The sequence below is a fragment of the Euprymna scolopes genome, chromosome 30, assembly GCF_053919585.1.
Source record: "Euprymna scolopes isolate OS-2025 chromosome 30, ASM5391958v1, whole genome shotgun sequence".
Taxonomy (NCBI): Eukaryota; Metazoa; Mollusca; class Cephalopoda; order Sepiida; family Sepiolidae; genus Euprymna; species Euprymna scolopes.
The window spans coordinates 31,450,954-31,470,812 of record NC_136511.1 but is presented as its reverse complement, the minus strand read 5'-3'; the positions used below and the strand labels follow the sequence as shown (position 1 = coordinate 31,470,812).

General features: G+C 34.9%; 2 protein-coding genes across 2 annotated transcripts in view; one reads left to right on the top strand and one right to left on the bottom strand.

Moving 5' to 3' along the window:
• The window catches only part of LOC145254736 (presequence protease, mitochondrial-like), a 98,796-nt gene extending 84,125 nt beyond the window's left edge, over positions 1-14,671 (bottom strand). Inside the window, exons 1-3 of the mRNA XM_080113470.1 lie at positions 14,434-14,671; positions 7,617-7,695; positions 3,746-3,852 (exon numbers count right to left, since the gene is read on the bottom strand). Of these exons, the coding sequence (XP_079969596.1) occupies positions 3,746-3,852; positions 7,617-7,695; positions 14,434-14,489 (242 nt within the window). The 5' untranslated portion in view covers positions 14,490-14,671. The remainder of the gene's footprint in view (positions 1-3,745; positions 3,853-7,616; positions 7,696-14,433) is intronic.
• Positions 14,672-18,220: 3,549 nt separating this feature from the next.
• On the top strand, positions 18,221-19,334 carry LOC145254735 (histone H3-like). The gene has a single exon (XM_080113469.1). It carries the CDS (start codon positions 18,303-18,305, stop codon positions 18,711-18,713), a length of 411 nt encoding a protein of 136 aa, XP_079969595.1. The 5' UTR covers positions 18,221-18,302; the 3' UTR covers positions 18,714-19,334.
• Positions 19,335-19,859: the final 525 nt, after the last annotated feature.

The window sequence follows — 19,859 nt, the reverse complement described above, 5'->3', positions numbered from 1 at the left end:
TCTGCAAAATCAAAAACAGAACACACCTTTTCCCTCTTTCCATTTCTCTTTCTATCTCCCCCACTTCCTGACTGGTTTCCTAATTAAAATGTACCAAATATTAATACTGTAACCCTTTTCCCTCTCCCATTGCAAAACTCATTCATGTTCTGCAGGGCAAGGAACAAAAATAATAAAATCCGCTATAAAACAACCAAACCAAACCAAACACTACAAACTAGCTATTGAAGATACAAAAAGTTTAAAGAATAAAAACCTTCAACAAAATAACTGGATTCAGCATGAATACTATTTGCAAAATAACTGGATTCAGCATTAAATAACCCGAAAAGGATTTTTTTTTTTTTAAATTTTTTTTTTTACACGGTGGTCACCACTTATCAAGGCCCGGAAGCCACTTAGGGATAAGGGTTATTGCAAGTACAGTACGTTAGTGTGGAGTTGATATGCCGTAAAACAAAATAACTAAACCAAAATATAATATTTATTTTACGACCGGGCAATGCTGGGTGGCCTGCTAATTATTAACAAAATCGAATGAAACAAATTCATCTTATTTTTTTCACAATTCAAATCGTTCATATATAAGCAAGAAGCGACAAACATTCCCTCAGTTTTTCAAATAAGAATAAAAGGTATTTTTTTAAGTTCTCCATGCAAATTGTAGTTATCTCCCTTGCGCTGGTGACAGGATTATGATCTGCTAAACGAATTGAAATAATCGTTTACTGATTATCTGCATTATTACAAAACATGTGGCATGCAAATGTATGTGTGCACGTGTGTAGGGGTGTGTGTGTGTGTATACACACAGTTTCATGGGGTATCATATAATATCTATTAGATTTAAATATTTTTATAAGCTTTAACATACTTATTAAAAAATTAGTGCAAAAGTTTACAAGTTTGGAACAATTCCTTTGACTGAGTTAAGCTCTATTCAAAGTTTATGAAAAACCTAAGTAGAGTCCTTTCCCCAATACAAAATTAATATTGTATTTTCCATCACCTCTAATTTGTGTAGATTAATAAAATAATGACTTCTAGCTTTATTAATTGAGAAATAGAATTAGCGTAAATATTTAAAGGTACTTCTTCATTATAAAAGCAAAAATCGAAATATCGAATTTCAAGTAAAACCAATGTTATCTACTGAATTGTCATGTTGCAATAATGAACACATCCAAAAATTATGAAAAACGATAAAGTAAAAAATTAAAACCGTAAGGCCACCATTCGCCAATGTATGGAATACTATTGTTATATTTGGGTTGGTGCATCTCCTACTAGTTTCTCGCTCCTAGACAAGGTTCAAAAGAGAGTCGCCAACTTGATAGGTCCTGAACTGTCATCTAAACTTCAGCAACAAAATATTGCATCCCTTTGCCTGTTCTACAAGTACTTTAACGGTGAATGCTCCGATGAACTGCAAGCACTTGTACCCCTCAACGTAAATACCCCCGACAAACCCAACAAGCAGCTAAATCCCACCTCTTCACAGTAGAGATCCCTAGATGTAAGAGATCTTTCTACTCCAGTAGTTTCTTCCTCAGAACTGTTAGACTTTGGAATTCCCTTCCGGGTCCCTGCTTTCCTAATTGTACTGACATGCAGAAGTTCAAGTGTAACATGAACTGACATCTTGTTGCCCAACTCCCTACATAGTACTCCTATAGCTTATGTCCCTGATAGTAGACCCCTACATCAAAGTGGCAATGTGCCTTGTTTGGGGTGAAAATGTAATAAAAATAAAAAAATTATTTTTTAAATTAGCAAAGATTGAGTTTAGCTAAATTGGCCTAAGATTTTAAGTTTTCAGAAAGTAATTATCTCCCTTGTTATGATTTGAACTCTCTAGTTTCCATTTTTTTTTTTTTTTTTTTAGAAAAACTTAATTTTTGCTAATTGTTTTCAAAAACTATTTTCATAAATAAATAATTTTCTTCCAAATTGTTTTTCATAATTTTTGGATATGTTCATTACTGCGGCATGAAAATTATGTGGATAAAATTGGTTTTACTTGAAATTCAATATTTTGACTTCGCTCTTAAAATGAAGAAGCACCTTATTTTATTATCGGAATCGTTTTGAGAGGAACAATTTGTATTTTTATTTATTTATTTGCAGAGTGTTATCTTCGTCTTCATAGTTGTTTCACAACGTTTCGGCCAACTATTCCTCTGGCCTTCGTCAGGTTAGAGTTCACCGCAACGAAATAGGAATGCCATCTCTTAACTGTATCCTCAATAATTACTGCCTTCCATAGTTGTTGCCGTCTCACTATGTTTTGGCCAACTTGTCTTATGGCTTTGAGTAGGATTGAAACCACTATCTTCAGACAATGCTCACCTGAAACCGTAAAAATTCAACATCTCTATCCACCACTCCACGGGCCCCGAAGGGCAAATCAGGATAGGATTTTTGGTCTTATATATCAAAGGTTTTTCCTTCTTATCTGGTCTTCCAGATAGAAGATCAGATAAGAACAAAAAATGATAGAGGTTTCAATCCTACCCAAAGTCAGTACTACCCGTAGTACAATGAGGAAAGGAGTGGCTGGTTACTTTTAATGCATCTAAAACCAAACTTCTCTCTTTACATCATCAACATTCTAATCCACATTTGGCATCAATTGAAATGAATGGCTCTCGTCTTCAGGAGGCCTCAAGTTTTGACAAGCTTCTGGGCTTGACCTTTACTCCTGATCTTAAATGGAACACGTACATCAAATCTGTTGCCAAGGCCGCTGGAAAAATGGTGGAATCTTTCTAGCGATCCGGTAGATATCTCACTGCTGATGCTATTCTCTATCTATATAAGAGCCAGGTACGTCCAAGGATGGAATACTGTTGCCACATCTGGGCAGGAGCTGCTAGAAAGGACTTGTCCTGCCTTGATAGAGTTCAAAATAGACTTCGTAGCCTCGTAGGAGATGTCCTTTTCTCCTCCTTGCAACCTCTATCTCACAGAAGAGATGTTGCGAGTTTGTCTCTGATGTATCGTTATTTTCATGGAAAGTGTTCAACTGAGCTTCAATCTATGGTCCCCCCTCGCCAAACTTTCACAAGAAACACCCGTCTAGCTGTAAACACTATCAATAATTCCCCCCACTCTTTATCTGTGCCTAAACCTAAACGTAGATTCCATGAACAAAGCTTCTTTCTTAGAACTGCACGCCTGTGGAATTGTCTTCCGTTTTCCTGCTTTCCGGCTGACTACAATATGGTTGTGTTCAAGTCTAAAGTAAATAAGTTCTTGATGAGCCGTTCCATATAAGTTATCAAATTTACCAAATTTTCATTACTAATGATTACTATATTGTCCAATTTCTACTGTACACTCTTTAACCCTCATCCTTGAGTGGCCTCTTGGCCTTGATAATGTGGTGATGCCTATGTAAAAAAAAAAAAAAAAAAAAAAAAAGTCGGCCAGAGGATTAGTTGGCGGGACAACAACTATGGTAGGCAGTAATTACTGAGGATACACTTAAGAGACTCAGCATTTCTATTTCATCGCGGTTAACCACCTGACGAAGGAAAGAGGGATAGTTGGCTGAAACAACAACTATGAAGATGAGGATGACAGTCCGCAAATAAATATACAAATTAATCATCTCAAAAGATTTCAAGTCTGTACGAACCATGTTAACCAGGGGCTCCAAGCACAAGCACTTTTACAGGAATTATCCATTGTCGCTAGATCTAAGTGGAGGTCTTTTAATTAATGCAAACACAAATATACTCACCTGAATGTATTGTTGCTGTCATCTCTGGCCAAATGAAGATGCTGGGCTCCAGTTTTTTCGTGTTCCAAGGAGACGGCAGACAAGAAGAGTTCGGGAATATCAACCACCTGTAAAACAACACAAATGCACATAACAAAGTGCACGTTTGACAAAATCCACTCGTGTTTGATGTTTACTTTATTCGCCTGCAATTCAGCCTCACTACTTTAAATCATCAAAACGAAATTATAGAGAAAAAGACAAAACTTTGCGTTTTTTTCACCTTTTTTTATTTGTTTCCTTTCTTACTTCATCTTCTTCATACTGCCGGACACAAGTGTTGACTTTATATATAGACTAACCTAGGTAGTCGGTGTTGCTCGGGTGTTTGTAGGTATGTATTGAGCAAAAAAAAAAAAAAAAAAAAATTGCAGTAGAGAAGCAGGCTCGTACCCGTGATGTGAAGGCAGAAAAAAAAAAAAAAAAAAAATGGAGCTATGTGTAAGGGCGTTGGTTGAGGAAAAAAAGTGGTAGGACGCAGGCAGGCTCAACCTGTACCACGAAGAAGGAAAATAAAGTAAAAAAAAAAACAAAAAAAACGTGACATGTTAGCTGTTGCACCCATCTCCAAACCAAAAGTAATACAGGTTTAAATTAAGGCTCGACAATCAAAGAGGTAATGACTTTTGAAAATATCAGCGAAAAAAGCGACCCCTCCCTATAAAAAACTGCCAAGTTGAAGGTGAAGGAATTTTTCGATATTTGTCGTCCAAAGGGTCGATCTTCAAAATGATACCTATCTCGTGAAAATCCGTCGCCTTTGTCGAAAGTTTTTTGCGAGACATAGAAACATACATACATACATACCTTCATGTATACATTTAAACAGACAGGTGAGATTTATATTATAGATGATAGTGTTTATTCTGATACAGAAAAGTCCACACTGTATTTTTCTATGCATATTTGTTTTATTGTGACCATTATGTTGTATCATCGTCTGAACTCTGAAGAGATTTTACATACTGCACCTAATACTCCTTAATGGTCACTCATTAAATACTAACCAAGTTCGAAATCACTTAACTTTGATCATCTTATAGGAAACTTTGTGTTCACATGATTATAACCATATTAGTCTTTAAGCCAATTAAAAACAGACTAAAAAGATGAACGGGCAGACAGACAGACAGATAAAATATAGAAGACATTTTAGCTTGTTAAAAATGAGTAAAAAGTTATGGCCTGTTGTTTTATGGTTGACTATGGTTAAATGTGTGCTCACTTTCGCATTAAATATTACAATATCACACCAAAGTGGCACTCATCCTATGCAAATTGAACTGGCTTCCTCCGAAGGAGAAAGTTTCATGAGAGTATGAAATTCACAAGCAGTCTTATGTTGTACATCTCCGTTAGGAGAGATGATGGCATTAGGCTTTTGTATTTCTTGCAGGAAGGTGTCAATATCCTCCTACATACAGCACCTGGTATTTCCAAATGGTCACCCATCTGGTACTGACCAAGTTCAATGTTACTTAACTTCATAATTAAATCCTTCTTAGATAAGAGAAAAACGCAGGTTGTCCCCGACGGTCGTACATCTAAACAATATGATTTAAATGCAGGAGTGGCTCAGGGGTCTGTACTTGGACCTTTATTATTCCTAATATTCATAAATGACCTGCCTGACAAAATTATCTGTGAGATGGCTATAAATGCTGATTACACCACTCTCTATAACAAGCACGACAGAGAAATAGCAGAAACACTAGAGGATGACCTCCAATCTGTAGTGGAATGGAGACAAAAATGGATGGTCACATTCAATGCTGTCAAGACCAAACTTATTTCCTTCAATAATTACAAGAAACCTTGCTACCACCAATAACAATGGCCAAAGACTCATTATCTGAAACTACTTCTTTTAAACTCCTCGGCCTAACAGGAGTTGGAACAATTACATTAACAGCATTATCAGCACCGCTGGAAAGAAGGTAGGATTTCTCTACTGTGCTAGAAAGCTACTAACGCCCGAAAGTATCCTGTACCTCTATAAGGGCCATGTATGGAGTATTGTTGTTATATTTGGGCTGGTGCATCTCCTACTAGTCTCTCTCTCCTAGACAAGCAAGGTTCAAAAGAGAGTCATCAACCTGATAGGTCCTAAACTGTTATCTAAGCTTCAGGCTCTGTCCCATCAACAAAATGCTGCATCCCTCTGCCTGTTCTACAAGTACTTTAACGGTGAATGCTCCGATGAATTGCAAGCACTTGTATCCCCTTGTCGTAAATACCCCCGACAAGCAGCTAAATCCCACCCCTTCACAGTAGAGATCCCTAGATGTAAGAGACCCTTCTACCCCAGTAGTTTCTTACCCAGAACCACTAGACTTTGGAATTCCCTTCCGGGTTCCTGCTTCCCCAACTGTACTGACATGCAGAAGTTCAAATGTAACGTGAACCGACATCTTGCTGCCCAACTCCCTACATAGTACCCCTGTAGCTTATGTCCCTGATAGTAGCCCCCTACATCAAAGTGGCAATGTGCCTTGTTTGGAGTGAAAATGTAATAAAAAAAAAAAAACTTTGGTGATCTAATGAATGTGTAAACCAGTGATTATGTTGTATATTAAATACTAAACGCTAACTGTGCATTAAAGGAATACCATAATACTTAATTTGCTGCACCTTAAAGATTTATACAAAATTTGAGCCAGATTGGTCCAGTAGTTTCCAAGTGAAATGGACAGAAGGACAGACTAAGAGGAATATAACATAGATTATTGCAATAAAATATATTTCATTTCACAAGAAATCCTCAATCATATATAATCCTAAATGGTCACCCATAAAGTACTATCCAGGCTCGACACCACTTAATTTTGGTTATCTTATGAGAAACCTGTTATAGTCGTATGATTGTAATAAAATTATATTTTATTCAACAAGAAATGTTTAAAAATGTCTTTCATCAATCCTGTTGTCTGACTGACAATGAGGGTGCCACAAATAATCCTCCAACCAGTTCTTTCCATTTGTTTTTTGTTCATTGAGATTTTTTTTAGTCAATAAACTTAAGGCCTGTCCATTTCAATATGTTGCCCTCTCATCTCATTCTCCCCAACCATTGGCCATCCCTGTGGATCATGTGAGAGAGGGGAGACAAAGAGAGAGAGAGCTTTCCAAAAAAAAATGCGATACACATTTTGTTAACCCTTCTATTTCATTGTCCACGCTGAATACAAATGCACCAAATACCATCAGTTGAAGTAATGAGAGAGGAGGAAAGAGAGATGAACGTGTAAGAAAGCCAGTAGCAATGGCAGCAGCAGTCGCATAGCACATATGCAAATGACTAAGCCAGTGTGCAATGTGACATCACTGCGGAGGAAGAGAAGGGAGAGAAAAAGAGAAAAAAAATGCACCACATGGCGAGGACCGGGAGAAGAAATTTTGCCGGGAAGATGAACCTTTGGTTTATGGTGGCAAGAGACTTAACTACATGGCAGATGACATAAACTAAGAAACTTTTAAAACAAAGGCAACACGTTATTTTGGAAGAAACATAAATGAATTTTATTTCAATTGAAAAATCCAAGTGGAATTTCTTTCCTTTTTGTTTGTTTCTGTGTGACTGTCTCAGATACAATGTGTTGGGTCCGAATACTAAAATGTATCGACACTGCTGAAGATTAACGACCACGTTTTAAATAGAGAGAGAGGAAGATAGAAGTTTAAAAACAAAGATATGGAGGCTGACAATAAAATGATCCGAAATCCATACAGAACAGATGATCTGATCCATTGTATCCTTGCAGTGCAATTTACAAAATATATTTTTATTTTTTTGTTGATGAAAAAAAAAAATTGTCAAACTTCTCACACTCACCTTTTTGACAACATAACCGTGTACGTGTTGCCCTTCGTTCACTGAATGCACTGATGCAGAAGCCAAAGAACTAGCACACCTGAAATAACAAACACATTTTTTAAAGTTTTTTTCGGTAAAAATGGAGCAAACAAGCGTTAGGTAGTATGGAAGGATAGATACGCTAAGCATGCAGCTCTTTGTAAGTAGACTTGTAGCCTGAATAAATGATATTTCATTATTTAATGACCATATTTACAGCTTTTTAATTGGATAAATGTGTTACATCGCGGGGTCTATACATTAGTAGTATAAAATGTTCTAATGAATGTGTGCCTACGCAGAGTGTATATGTACATTAGTGTATATACGTTTGTATATGTGTGTCACATCATCTATATGACTTGTATTCATCTGTGATCGTCTAATTTAGCGTTCGTTGTGTGTGTATGTAAATTTAATTACAGTTCATAACGAGACAAGAATATACATAAATACCTTTACAACACAAACGACGAATAATATCTATTTTGGGTTTCAACATCTGGCCAATCGAAAACACATCTGGTCCACCTTTGGTCTTGTTTGACGGAAAGCTGCAATGGAAATTCTTTCCAAGGAAATGACAGAGTCTCGGCTTTTATTTTCGCTAACTTTTTATTCCAGAGTGTTTTTCCTTTTATGGAAAGTTGCAACACTGATTCTGATTATCACTATTTTTTTTTTTGACCCATCTCAATCTATAGACCATTTCTGTCCCTCCCTTCTCTGACTGACTGTCTGTATATCTCCTAACTCTCTTGTATAATATTCAAATTAATCCTTGCTATGACATAATTCAACTCTTTTGGACTTTTTTTTAATCATTATCAGAAACATATTTTATTTATCACCACATTCTTTCCTTGATTGTTTTAAGTTAACCAAAATATTTAACTAAACATTCCTTTGTTTCAAAACATTCTCTCTGCATAATAGTTAACAAAACAATAATAATGTTCATTATCTAACATTTTACTTTAATAATAATAACAGTCGATTTTCTAAATTTAATTCATTCTCTGGGTACGGCACGAGCCAACCATTATCTATCCAGTTGCGGAGCTCCTACGTGTGCTCTTCACGGATTTCTGCTGGCACTGGGTATTCTGACACTCGATTGTGTAGCCTTTCTGGGGGGTTGTTCTCAGACCACTTCCACGATGCGGTCCACATTCGGTTTTGATGATCAAAGGTGGTAGTGAAATCTGGTACATTAATAGAAATGGCTGCACATTTAATATTTTTCCTGCCGCCCAGCCACACTGATCCTGTAGGCTTGACGACACCTCTCAGAGCTTTTATGGCGTCGATCCCTAGAAGTAAGTCAAACCCCAGCGGTTTGCCACGCACCACCAACACATCGATTCTGGCCGACACACCATCATTGGACACAGAAACCACTCGAACACCGCAGCACGCATGGAACATTCCACCAATCGTTTTGACATTCACGTTCATCTTTCTCCAAGACTGGCATCGGTCTGCATGTAAAATAGTCCTAGAGCATCCTGTATCAATAAGCGCCAAACGTTGCATCCTGTCAACATGGATGCTTATCACCAGGAGCATCGTGTTCGCATCTTGGTGAGGAAGGAGATTGGCGCTTATGCGTCCTCCCCTTGCTCATTTCCCGAGCAGTTCCGAGCCCAGTGTCCACTTTCACCGCAACGGTAACACAGTGTTCCGCGTTTTTGACAGTCCTTTGCAATGTGGCCTTTAACATTGCATTTGAAACAGGTCATACAAACAGGAATATTCTGGGCCCTGTTGTTGTTGGGTGAGTGTGTGGCTGCAATCACGTCCTGATTTTGTTCACCAGTCGTCATCAAAATTCTCGCTCTCGACATTAGCTCCCCCATAGTCAGGGCTTTGATGTTCGGTACCTGTTGAAGAGCAATTGAGATGGCGTCAAGGAACCCAGTGACGAAAGTCAATTTTGTAAGTCTCTTTAAGCTATCTCCTGTGAATCCGGCCAATTCAACCAACTGCCTGATTTTATTGGCGTAAACATCAACACGTTCGCCAGCCCATCTAACCATAGTTATTTTTCTGTATGCTGCAAACGCGTCGTCAGTAAATGCTTCTTTTAATCTGGTCTATCTTCTTTTGATCGTCCTCCTTCATTTCCATGTAGAGGGCCAGTGCATCAGTTTCCAGATATAAAAGTAGCAGACTCGCTACATCATCCACCTGCTGAAGTTGTGCGACAAGTCTCACTTTTTTCAGCCACACTACATCTCCCTCGCCAGAGAATGGCTTGATAATATCACTGCTTATCCGCACCTTCGCCATAGTCGTGCCGAAATAGCTTGAAACAAAATGTAGTAGGCAAAACAAACAAAAAAATCAGGAACACAGATAGGAAATAGTCAGTATCGCCCACCTCTAGAAGAGAGGGATTTCTTGTCAGTAATAACCGTGGAGAAAGAAGAAGACAAAAAAAACAGAAAGTAAAAAAAACTCGCTTCTCGCAGACACATGGTTCGTCACAAAGAACAATCCAATCGCCAGAACCACCTACACACAATCTGCAGGACGCCCCCTGACTGCTTTCCAGTGACCTGCCTTTATAGCGGCCGGAAATTATGTATTTGCATAATCGAGCGAGAGCAGACAGATTCTACGATAATTGCATGGAGTAAACGCTAATAAAAACCCATGGAGCCACCATCTTGGAACTCTCTCTTCCGCTCAGGCCAAAACACAACAGACGTATCCGAGGTAAGCTCTCTATTTCCCCTCATTTCGGTTATTGCTAATTCTGCTACAAAAAGTTAATGTAAACATTTTATACGGTCATTGTAAAATAGACACGGACTTTATAACCGATGTAACATTTTGAAATATCCGAAACTGTGGTGTCCCTTCTGAAATTTTAATATTTTATGTTCATCTTTTGCGATTTACTTTTGTTGAAGGTACAGAATAGTTAATAGCGGTTACCCCATCCTCCTCATGTTTCTAAATAATAATATTTAGAAACCCATGCTTACATGAGGAGAGGGCGAGGTCTTTGTTAACTATTCTGTACTTTCCCTATCTTTTAACTCAAAAACTATGAACTTAATTTATCACCTTTGAATTTGTTCATAACGATGGCGATTATATTTCACTGGTCGAGTTTTCGGTGCTTAGAAACCTATTGTACCATACTATTAAAAATGGTATTTTCAAGTTAAATTCGAGTTTTAGAATATCTTTTTTTAATAAATTGTTAGTTGAAAGTAAAGAATAGTAACAAAACATCGCCGCATGTTAAGAATGGCTTTCTAAATAATAATGTTATTTCTGAACAGTACAATAAGTACATGTGTATCGAGTTTTTAGCGCCGGGAATATGCGCGTACAAAAATGGTTGCCAGTAATAACAAAAGGAATTACATTGCTTAATATCCGGAAAACTACTTGTTTACGGCAAATTTAGGTGTAATATTCGTTTTCAGCATACCCGAAAACCGGCAAATGTGTATTTCAGCGTCGTGAATTATTTGACAGACAAAAATTTATAAAAAATATTTATTTTTATATAAAACACATTATTAAACCCTAAGGCTTAAATAAATCCCGAAAAAATTTAATTTTTATTTTTTTCAACATTTTTTATTAGACAAAATGTACAACAATCGAGACCGCCATTTTGTTTTTAAATTTTGGCCTTTCTAAGGCTTGCCAGATTAGCCTTTTGGATGCCAAATTTGGCCTTTCTATGCTCTTGCATGGGCCATTTTTTTTTTTTTTTTTGTCTGTCAAATAATTTACGCCACTGAAATACACATTTGTCCGAAAACCTATGTTAGTAATTTTAAAGATGACTGTTAAAGCGTGAAAAGTAAAAATTTACCGAATAATATTTACAAAAACAATAAATGTATAATAGGTAAATAGGCCATCGAACCAGACTTCCGCAAATTTGAAATATTCGGGTTTGTATTACTGTACACATAGATGTGAAAAAGTGGTCAAAAAATAAAATATACAACAAAGAAATATTAACAGTAGCTATAAAAGTTACTTTGCAACCTACCTGAATCATTTATTAGTGTTTTTAAGTAGTTTTAAATGCTCTTTATTTCATACCAAATATTAACTTTTTACGAGTCGTAAGAATTCAAGATGGCCAAAAGAGAGAAGCCTCGTTTTCAAATTATAGTTTGCGCATATTTTTGGGGGAGGAGCTTGCCTTGTTTTCAGCACGTGTCTCTGTGGACATTTTGCGTTTCCATTTTTTTTGTTTCCATTTTTTAGAAGTTCCGTCCTCATAATGAAAGTATTTGTAAACATTACATTTAATTTAGATATTTATTGCGCACAAATACTTTTTAGTTTTTTTTTTGGAGGGGGGGGGATAACATATAAAGTGGTCAAAACGGTAAATATTTTTTTAAGTTTACATTTTTAAGAAGTTTTGGTACTAGTGCAGAGAGTGACCTGGACGTAAATAATAACGTTATTATTTAAAAAGCCATTCTTAACATGGGGAGGGGAGGGTGTTTTGTACCTATTCTATGCTTTAACCTTACAATTGAATAAAAAAAACACACCATAAAACTTTAATTAAACTTGGAAATACGATTTGACACGGTAAGTTTGGGAAAAGGAATTATAAATAAAAAAAACTAGACAAAATATGGTTAAAAACTCGCTCAATATGTTTCCGTGACATAGGTTGACATGTATTCAGTGGGCTTTTAACAGTATTTTGCATATTTTTTATTTTCTACTCCTTTTCCCAAACTTACCATGTTAAAGAGAGAGTCGGTCGCCATTCTTAATTTTCCAATACATCGATAAACATTGTATGTTTTTCGAGCTGAATAAACATGTTACATTAAATAAAAACACTAAAAACATATCCAGTTAGGTAGAAAAGTAACTTATCTTGGCTTTGATAACATTTATTTAAAAACAATTTGCGCTTGAGCCATTTTTTTTTTTTTTTTTTTTTTCTCAGAAATTGGAAGTCGTTAGGTTTCAGAAAAATACAGTTTCAGGAATCGATGGATATAAATTTAAAAGAAGTTTCGGAAAAGTGTACGATTTAAAATTTAAGTTTCCGAAAAGCGTATATTACTGGATGAAACATGCAGAAAAGTATGTTTGCAATATCGTGAAAATGTGATATTTGTTTTCAGCACACCCGAAAATCCCTGATGTGCAGTGATGTGCTGAAAATTTCTGAAAAAAAAAAAAAAAATGGCTCAAGCGCAAATTGTTTTTAAATAAATGTCATCAAAGCCAAGATAAGTTCCTTTTCTACCTAACTGGATATGTTTTTAGTGTTTTTATTTAATGTAACATGTTTATTCAGCTCGAAAAACATACAATGTTTATCGATGTATTGGAAAATTAAGAATGGCGACCGACTCTCTCTTTAACATGGTAAGTTTGGGAAAAGGAGTAGAAAATAAAAAATATGCAAAATACTGTTAAAAGCCCACTGAATACATGTCAACCTATGTCACGGAAACATATTGAGCGAGTTTTTAACCGTATTTTGTCTAGTTTTTTTTTATTTATAATTCCTTTTCCCAAACTTACCGTGTCAAATCGTATTTCCAAGTTTAATTAAAGTTTTATGGTGTGTTTTTTTTATTCAATTGTAAGGTTAAAGCATAGAATAGGTACAAAACACCCTCCCCTCCCCATGTTAAGAATGGCTTTTAAAATAATAACGTTATTATTTACGTCCAGGTCACTCTCTGCACTAGTACCAAAACTTCTTAAAAATGTAAACTTAAAAAAATATTTACCGTTTTGACCACTTTATATGTTATCCCCCCCCTCCAAGAAAAAAACTAAAAAGTATTTGTGCGCAATAAATATCTAAATTAAATGTAATGTTTACAAATACTTTCATTATGAGGACGGAACTTCTAAAAAATGGAAACAAAAAAAATGGAAACGCAAAATGTCCTCAGAGACATATGTCCGCAGAGACACGTGCTGAAAACGAGGCAAGCTCCTCCTCCCCCAAAAATATGCGCGAACTATACGAAAAGCATACAGTGTTTACCGATGTATTGGAAAATTCAAAATGGCGGCCGACTCTCTCTTTAACACAGTAAGTTCGGAAAAAGGTGTAATAAATAATAAACTAGACAAAATACTGTTAGAAATTCGCTCAATATATGTTACCGTGACATAACTTGACATATATTCGGTGGTTTTTTAATAATATTTTGTCTAGTTTATTATTTATAACACCTTTTCCCGAACTTACCGTGTTAAAGAGAGAGTCGGCCGCCATTTTGAATTTTCCAATACATTGGTAAACACTGTATGCTTTTCGAGCTGAATAAACATGTTAAATTGAATAAAAACACGAAAATTATATCCAGTTAGGTAGAAAAGTAATTAATCTTGCCTTTGATAACATTTATTTGTTATATATATATATATATATTTTTTTTTTTAACAACTTTTTCGAATCTATGTGTACAGTAATACAAACCCGAATTTTCTAATACATCGGTAGACACTGGATGTTTTTCGAGATGAATAAACATGTTACATTGAATAAAAACACAAAAAATATATTCAGTTTGGTAGAAAAGTAACTTATCTTGCCTTTGATAACATTTATTTGTTATATATTTGTTTTTTGACAACTTTTTCGAATCTATGTGTACAGTAATACAAACCCGAAGCGGAAGTTGAGCGCAATGACCTTTATGCCGATTTATAAAATGATAAAACCAAGCTGATGAAATAAACAATAATGTTTCATGTTTTCTTTTTCTTCGCGTTCTATCTGACCTCTGGTGGGGTCAAACTAAGTTTTGCGAAAAGAACTCACCGGTTGAACAGCTGACGGCCACGACGAAATGCAGTACCACCGATTTGGTACAACATTCTGGTAGTCGTCAAAAAGCTGACCAACAGAGAAAAAGTGGCCGGTCAAGATTTGATTTAAATATATATTATTTTTCTTCTTTCTTCAAGTGATGCGCGGTTGGTAAAGGACACAAGGGAAGAAAAACACGTGCGAAACAAATCCGGAAACGTATTTTTTAGTTTCCCAAGAAAGGAGTTCTGTTGTAAAGGGAGATCACTCTAATTAACTTTTTCTTAAAATAATCAAAATTTCTGTAAAAATCCAACTTAAGAAAGTAATGTCACACTTTTTATTTATTTATTTTTGTTTATTTACGGACATATTATGAGTTCAAGTCATTTTAATGTAAATACATAGAGAAATGCACCTCATTTTTTCTAAATATGAAATAAATATACAAATGAACAACAATATTTTAAAATATTTTTATTACTATTAATCTCTAATAAAATTGGTGGTGCTTGGGTTTTTTTTAATATTTGAATATGTCGATTTAAGCAAAACAATATTACGCACTACATGTCGAAAATAGTAATATATCCAAAAATTATGGAAAGTCATCAAGTAGAAAGATATTTATAGTCCAAAGTTTTTTTTTGTTTTTTTTTTTAGTTTTTTTGTTTTTTTTGTTTTTGGGGTTTTTTTTACAAAAAAAATTGACAAAATCGCATTTTTCTTAAACGTTACAAAGTAGACAGAAGGAATTTACCCGTAGAGGACATAATACGGAAGGACTATTTTAGATTACTTGTTATTGTCTACAGAGATAGACTTTTTAAATGAAAAACACAATGTTATACATACATATATATATATATATATATATATATATATATATATATATATATATATATATATATATATATATATATATATATATATATATTATTCCTTAATTGGAATTCATTTTTGAGATGAGCATTATATATTAATTTATTTTTATTTCGGACTATTTGTCTTTATTAGTTTTTTTTTTTTTTTAATCTTTTATTGGTTTTTGTTTATTCACAACGTTTCGGCCAACTATTCCTCTGGCCTTCGTCAGCAACAACTAATAAAGATGAGACTAATTGTCCGAAATAAAAATAAATTAACACTATGTAGTTGTTTTTACTCGATGAATTTTCGTAATTTTTGGATATATTACTATTTTCGACATGACAATTATTTGCGTAATATTGTTTTTGCTTAAAACGATATATTAAAAAAAAATCGATTTGTCGACTGTAAATTAACACACGCCAAATTGTGTGCTTATATATGTTGCGTTTTTCGCCTCTACATATTTTTTATTTACTATAAATCTATCATTTAATTATATAGAAAAATACAATAGCTTAAAATGAATTTAGAAAAAAATCGTTATTTTCACAATATTTTGTCCGATGCAATTTTCGACCTTCTTCAGGTGTATCTTGTTCAACTCGGGAATCTCTCGGTCCAACTCAAGAATCTGCACAGAATTTCAAATGGGGGCAGCAAGCTTTCTTTCCATCAGCCATCACTGGGTATAAGTTCTAAGTAATTTATAAGTATATTCTAAGTATCACCTACACTTGAACCTTCCACCTCCAGAAGAGTGTAACCCACAACTGAATTTTACCAAGTATTTTATCCGTTATGCAACAGCTAAGGGAACGAGAGCACGCTACCGGGGCTACCCCCATTCAAAATTTCATGCAATTTCCCAAATTTGATGGATAGAATCACAAGTTCGATAAGATACACCTGAAGAAGGTCGGAGATACATCAGTCAAACTATTGTGAAAATAACACTCAAGATGAGAACAGTAGGTCAAATAATCCAAATAATATGAATTATTAATCCTCATCTCAAAAAATCAGAAACGCAATGAAATATAAATATATTTTTATATACTTATCAAGGCCGGAGAAGAAGCACTCGAAGATAAACGTTAAAGAAATGTTCAGATAAACAGTGGACGCTTTATGAAAGGAATGGAATCAGTGGGTCGAATGAACGGAAGATTACGTAAGAGGAATCGATTATCTAAGAGAACGGATCAACAAGTATTTGTTTATATTAGACTTCAAGACGACCATGTTGTAGTTGGTTCGGAAGCAACCTCGTGATATTTTGTTCCACAGATGAGATGATATACGAAAGAACTAAACTTTGTTCAATAAATTTCTATTTGGCTTTTAGACAGAGAGGGAAACAGGAATGTTCATTATTGTGGTTAGACGAGTTCTTTCTATGTTTCTCTTGGAAGGGAGATCAAGACTTAAAGCTCAGCCGAGCACTCGCCTTGAAGAAAACAATTTTAAATTGATTAAATTGTAAATTAATCTGACGCTGTGAAAAAAATTTTTGAAAAAAAAAACTAACTTTTTAGAGGATTATTTCTGTATTTTGAGGAGTTCACCAGTTTGGAAGTTTTTAGGAGTTTTGATAATGCTTCTGAAGATAAGTTTGACAAATAGATTTTGTAAATATATCGTTTTGATCAAAAACAATATTACGTACTTAATTGAAACGACACAATAAAAAAATCAATCTGTCGACTGTATCTTAACAAACACCGTCTTGATTTGGGCGAGATATTTTTTGGGGGCGGGGGAGGGCGTTTTCGGAGAAATACTTCCAGTAAAAAAAAAAAAAGGGGAATAACTACATTCAAGTAGAACAACTGCTATTCTGGTTCTAATTTAAAAAAAAAAAAATCAATCACTATAGATAACAAATATTGCATCCATGAACAAGTAATCTAAAATATTCGTCCCAGGTTATGTCCCCTGCGTGGAGATTTTTACTGTCTTCTTTATAAAATCTAAGAAAAATTCAATTTTACCCAATTTTCTGTAAAAATTATTTTTAACTATAAATAACTCTCTACTCGATGAATTTTAATAATTTTTGGATATATTACTATTTTCGGCATGGCAATTAAGTACGTGATATTGGTTTAGCTGTCGGAGAAATACATCCAGCGAACATGGTTTAAAATTAAATGTGAGAAAACGGTAAACAAAACAAAATAATGAGTTCAGATGGAATATATTCGCAAAAATGATATTTTGTATACGTTTAAAATAGGTTTACAGCAATAGGAAAACATAGAATGTTCGTGAATATTTTAAGAATCCTTGTAAAAGCAAGGGTTCATTAGTTAAGATATCGAAGAAGTCGATGGTTTCAGAGTCGTGCATTTACAGTGTTCAGAAAATCGTAATCAAGAATTTTCCGCTCAATTATATTTTATTAAAAGTTATTAATAAGAGTCAGTAGTCATTGTTTTATATTAGAAAGAAAACTTATTGATAAAGGTTAGTAATATTTCAATAGATACATTGATTATAAGTGAGCAGACGATAACAAAAAATCATCACTAATCAAGGCCCAGAGACCACTCGAGGATTGGTCTCAATTATAATTATTTGTTTTTATTTAGGATAGTGTATGCACAAACGAGTTTAGCCAATTTATTTTGGACGCCGAAGTGTAAAGGTGACCAGTCACAATTTGTTTTGTGAAAATATTTTAAGTTTTTCTCATTTATTTTCCTCGTCAAAAAATAAATAATTTTCCGAAAATAAATAATAAAATACAGTTACTGTTTTTCTTGCTTTAAAAAAAATGTTTATTTATTTATAAGAGAGAGAGAGAGAGAGAGAGAGAGAGATAACTGCATATCACGTGATCTTCTTGACTAATGAGAATACGGAAAATTTTCCATCCTTTGTTCAGTCAACCAATGAAATGTGAACGCACAAACTTGAAAACTATCCTCCCTATCCCAACTTAACTATAAATACACACTGCACGCAGATTTCAGTCTCTGTTTACCTATCTCTATTTGCTCGGAGAAATGGCTCGTACCAAGCAAACCGCTCGTAAATCCACCGGAGGCAAAGCTCCTCGTAAGCAGTTGGCAACCAAGGCCGCCCGCAAAAGCGCCCCAGCGACCGGAGGCGTGAAGAAACCTCATCGTTACAGGCCCGGAACCGTCGCTCTTCGCGAAATCCGGCGTTATCAAAAGTCCACCGAGCTCCTCATCAGGAAACTTCCCTTCCAGCGTCTTGTTCGTGAGATCGCCCAGGATTTCAAGACCGATCTCCGCTTCCAGAGTTCTGCCGTAATGGCACTTCAGGAGGCCAGCGAAGCTTATTTGGTTGGTCTCTTCGAAGATACGAACTTGTGTGCTATCCACGCTAAGAGGGTGACCATCATGCCGAAAGACATCCAACTCGCTCGCCGTATTCGTGGCGAGAGAACATGATTTCTTTTAGCTAAGAACTCTGGTTCTATAATCTCCTCGAACCTTTCTTTAAAAAAAAACAAACCTAACAAATCTTTCCATCACTTTAAGAATTCCAATTTTTTCGAAAAGTTTACCACGTGCGCGATCATCGCTACAATCTATTTTTCCTTGTATATTATAAAATGTTTCTTAACGGGTAATTTTCTCGTTTAATGATTTTTATTTCTTTGGCACGTGGGCAACTTAAAAAAAAAAAAACACCTACGTAGCATCGCGAACACCCTGTAATCATCGCCTCAAGATTTTAGCTTGACATAAACAATTAAATGGGGAAACTGTAAGCGATAAAATGGATTCATTTAAATATTTTAACTTTTCCTAATTAAAATCAAATTAGGATTATATATGAAAACAGAAAAACCTGTCTGTTAGAATAATCGCACTGCAAACAGTTTGCACCCTGCTTTTTTTTAAATTGACTTTAATTGCAAAATTTCCTAAGTCTTAAAATCTATCGCATGTATATTTAAGTTCATCTTAAATGATGACAGCCGACAAACTAGCGCAAATTTAAACACCGAACATTTTCCAAACTTTTCTGTATATATTTATAAACAAGGATAAAATCTTTCATATCGATGTGCTTTGTTTTTGTAATTTTTTATTTGTTGAACGAATATTGAGGGAGTATTAATGGACCCCCCCTCCAAACTTGTGTGCAACCACCTCCATTAATGACTTCCTAATTTTCTTCCTAAATTTAAACTTTCACTGAATTTAACGACCCAAAACTATTTGTTGCAGCTTTATCTCTCACTGGAAAAATCGGTTCGGTTGAACATGAAACTTTCACCGAGTTGGTGACCGTTTTAAGTGTATTTTTGTATCTTAAATTTTTAAGCGATTATCGAGCTGCACATGGTAGCTATTGTTCCTCTTTTCTTAACCAAAGAGGGCACTTTTTTTTTTTTTTTTTTTTTTTTTTTTTTAGAAAAGAAATCGAGACAGGAACTTATCGGTAAGTAATTTCTTTTCCAATAAACAATAAATTTGAAAGACTTCTGATAGAACTAAATTGTTTCGCTCTGGCGTTCATAATCGCTGAAATTAAAATACTGATAGAATCTGACTTTCACACGATTGGTAACATTTATTGGATCTATC